Source organism: Gymnoscopelus microlampas (assembly GCF_963454915.1).
Source record: "Gymnoscopelus microlampas genome assembly, chromosome: 24".
Taxonomy (NCBI): Eukaryota; Metazoa; Chordata; class Actinopteri; order Myctophiformes; family Myctophidae; genus Gymnoscopelus; species Gymnoscopelus microlampas.
Genome location: NC_139961.1, coordinates 7,798,572 through 7,802,607, shown reverse-complemented (window position 1 = coordinate 7,802,607; position 4,036 = coordinate 7,798,572). Strand labels below are relative to the sequence as shown.

At 41.9% G+C, this 4,036-nt stretch overlaps 1 protein-coding gene across 1 annotated transcript in view; it reads right to left on the bottom strand.

Annotated features, from left to right (window-relative positions):
* Positions 1–760: 760 nt before the first annotated feature.
* Positions 761–4,036, bottom strand: part of prkx (protein kinase X-linked) — a 69,909-nt gene continuing 66,633 nt past the window's right edge. The window contains exon 8 of the mRNA XM_084051571.1: positions 761–2,147. Coding sequence (XP_083907697.1) covers positions 2,022–2,147 — 126 coding nt within the window. The 3' untranslated portion in view covers positions 761–2,021. The remainder of the gene's footprint in view (positions 2,148–4,036) is intronic.

Here is a 4,036-nt window from a genome sequence, read left to right as displayed (position 1 = left end):
AGATGCGTTCCAGGTCTTAATGGGATAAACCATCCGTTTGTTTTTTAGTTTTTTTTTGGATCATAAGCGTTAAGTTCCCTACAATTCCCAAATTAATCTCCCCCCAACCAAGACAGAAATATAAAACATAGAAATATGTACTTAACAAAAAAACAAAACAACGACCTGATTATTCCGTTTCTCCAAAACGTAGAAAGTAACAGTCCTTTGGTTTCAAAGAAAACCACTTTTTTTTTTTTTTTGCATAATGAGAAGGCTCAGAGGATAAACACTAAATAGACAAAACAAAATAAAATCATATCATAATATCTGTAAGGTTTGGGTTTGGTTAAGATAAATAAAAAAAGGAGCATCTGACACAAACAAAAATACCCCCCCCCCCCAAAAAAAGGCGAACGTGATAGTTCTCGATGCATTAGCGGTGATATTAGATATCCCCGGCATCATCGATTCTCTTCCAGTTTGTTGAAACGCAATATAAAAACAAAAGCACTTCCATTGGTTCTCAGCTTCTATCTTCGCGCGAGGCTCCTGGTTAAAAATGGTCTTTTTTTAATTAACCCATTAAGACCTGAGGCCGATTCTAAAAAACGCCCTCTGAATCCTACCTACGTTTTCTAAAAAAACGCAAAAAAAAATAATATGTTGCTATATATCGTCTCTGTCGGGTGGAAACCTCATATTTCCAAAACTGTGACTTTTCCGGATTCACATTTAAAAACGGCAAAAGTAGCAGATCTACAAGCTCGAAACGCGGAGCGAAGCGACGCGTTTTGAGCTTGTAGATCTGCTACTTTTGTGTGGACGCTGTAGTAAGATCAAGTACGCCGTCAACACATTCCCTGCCATTGACGTAAGATCTACGCCATTTCAAATCCAACCGTTGACCGCCATTGACGTAGATCTACGTCAATTAATTATTTTTTTTCTTAGAAATTACGCTAGAGGGCGCTCTTCGCCAATCTATGAATGATCCCTTGACCGCGGGACAATGATAGAAGCAGAAATGACGTCATTCCAAAAAAAAGTCACTCCATTCACTCCCATGTTATGAGATTAAGAAAAACACATGAAAGTCGGATTCCTTCTTTTTTCCGAAGAAACGAGCCATATTCAACTGCCGATTACAACGGAACGGACGATCGCGGTAAAATCATTTTGGTTCCGTTGGATAGACGAGACCCTCCCCCTCCCCCCACATAGCCTTTGTTTACACCCACAACGTGGCTTCCGTGGCCCTCAGTGGATCGTCAAAATAAGGTAAAAAACGCTTGCAGTAGCGGATTAATTAATTAACACATCGGGTGCCAAACACGGTCTGAACCGCGTTTGCACAGAGTATCGCTTCGGTGCCGAACACGGTCTGAACCGTGTTTTCAGTCTTTTTCTTTCTTTTTCGTTTTTTTCCACACGGGAGGGGCTGGAGCAGCTCTGGAATCACCCACGGTAATTCTGAGAAGGAAGGGCCTTATAGATCACCGTGCCAAAAAAACATGGCTCCCCATCCGCTTCCGTTCTATCTCCTTCTCTAAAACCCCTATAAACTCCGAAACGTTTTACGTTGGGGAAAACGACTCATTTTGTATGCGCGATCGCTGCACTCCATTGTGACCCGCGTGAAAGATGTTATCGTTCCAGGCGTTAGCCAGGACCATCGTGCAAAATGCACGCATGCTTTGTTTCACATGGATTGCTCGTCGTGGAGTCTACAGCTTAAACAGCGCCGCGCAGTTTAACGGTGAGATTGTAATCTGTTATTAGAAAATTCTGGCACCGAATGTGTTAATTAATACCTGGCAGAGAATGTGTTAAGTTACGGGGAAAAAAACGATATATAGCAACAACTAAAATAACACAGAGGCGTTCCCAGCCTGAAAGGCATAACAACGTATACAGTAGGTGTTAAAAGGCCTAAAATGGGTTTTTAAAAAAAAGGATTCCTGGTGGATGTAAGACGCTCCTCGGCCTCCAAGATCATAATAAATACTACGGGTTCGCTGAAGCTATTAAAAAAAAGGCGTTCAGAAGTTCTTAAAGATCTCCAAGTCCTTCTGAGGCACGGGCGCGTCCTTTTTCCAGTCGTCCTCGGGGTAAACGTCAAAGTTGGACGTGTCCCCCTCGTGGGACACCTTGGGGACGATGGGCGGCTGCGGAGACACACGGCAGAGGGGGGCAAAACAAGTTAATGGAACTGTAGTTGATTCGATCGATTTGTAAAAAAAAGTCAATCATTTAACAAAATAAACAATGAATAATCAATCACTATCTTGGGCATGTAAGCATGTAAGCTTGTAGATCTGCTATTTCTCCTTTTTTAATTTCGACGATTATGACTATTATGCAAAATAATTGTCTCAAATAATTGCGATTAGACGTCGACGATTATGTAATAATTGTGGCAGGCCCAGTTGTTGTGGGTGAGAAGTCGAACGTTTAAATCGCGTACATAGCCGATCTACAAGCTCACGACGCGCTGAATTGCAATGCGCTGTGGGCTTGTACTGCAGGTTGGCACCGTTGCACAACGATAAAACGCTTAAGTGGTTAATTGATTTGTTGATATTTTTCTTTATTGTTTTTTTAAACACGCTTCTCGATTATTCGGAAAAGTAATCAATAGAATAATCGCCTTAGGCCAGGGGTCCGCCAAATCTTTGTGTGATATGATTTTTTTTTTACCTTAACCACTTGAACCCTAGCATCCCTTTTCTGAGGAGAACTTAAGGCAAAAATAGCAGATCTACAAGCTCACAACGCCTCGCGCTGCGAGGCGTTGTGAGCTTGTAGATCGGCTATTTTTGCTATCGGTGTAGAGGGAAAAAAGAGCAGACCACTTAAACAAAAAAAGTTGAATCTGAAACACAATTTTATACAATATAGAGGGGACCCCTGTTTCATCTCTCTCTCGGCTAGGGGGTCCTTGGGCTGAAAACGTTGAAGACCCCCTGCTTAATTGACAGTTGCAGCCCGTAGACAACAGTACGCATGAGTTGAAAAACAAGAACTAAACAAACACTGATAAAACCATGCTATTCCGTACACTCTCTAACGCAATGCACTCTAATATCCATTTATATCAACATAGTTTTGGAGAGAGCAAAAACAGAACGACTCAAATGGGAGCCATTTACAAAATGCTTGGGATTGATGCCTCATGCCAGCGCAGATTCAATAACAACATTATTGAGATAAGAGTACACCAACAATAAACCCACCAAATGCCTCTTTTTTTCCTCTCTAAGGCCACTGCAACACAACAGAGAGACAGCTGCCTTCTCATTTCAATTCAGCATTTAGAGGATCCAATTTTCCTCTCGGGGGGGGGGGGGGGGGGGGTAATTGATTCTCCGAGCCGTACGTGGCCGGCAGCGCTAACCTCACACAAATGTCCCCGCTACTCCCGCCGTTAAAACACACCCACAAGAGGCGAAGACAACGTCTTGATTCCACTCATTAAATCAAATGAGCTTCAATCATGGGGTGGATTAAAATGTAGATGAAGGTACAGGAGGATTTTGTCCAGACCCTGACGTCAGTGAAGCAATTTCTTTTGCTTCAGTTTTAATTTAGTTTTAGTTTTCTTTGTAACTTTTCCAAGGTATGCCTTGATTTACAGAACCTAAGAAAGAAAGGTTGGATAATAGAATGCATATAGGCCAGTGGTTCTCAACCAGTGGTCCGGGGACCACCAGTGGTTCTTGAGGAGTTTCCAGGTGGTGCCCATGCTAAACGAGGGAGAGTTGCTAACCAAATGGACCCTTATTAGATCTTTTAACTCTTGAGCGTAAAATGAAACCAAATGGGCCCTTATGGGTCCATTTGGTTTCATTTTACACTCTCAATGGTTACATTATTGTTAAACATCTGCATTACTTAATTTACAAGAAGTCTACACAATTACAGAATGTAGAAGAATTGTTATTTTGACTAAATCTCATCCAACGACAACAACATATTCTGAGAGGCTAAATCTCATCAAATGGTGGTCCGTGGCTCAAATAGCAAATAAATAGTGGACCTTGAGGTGAAACAGGTT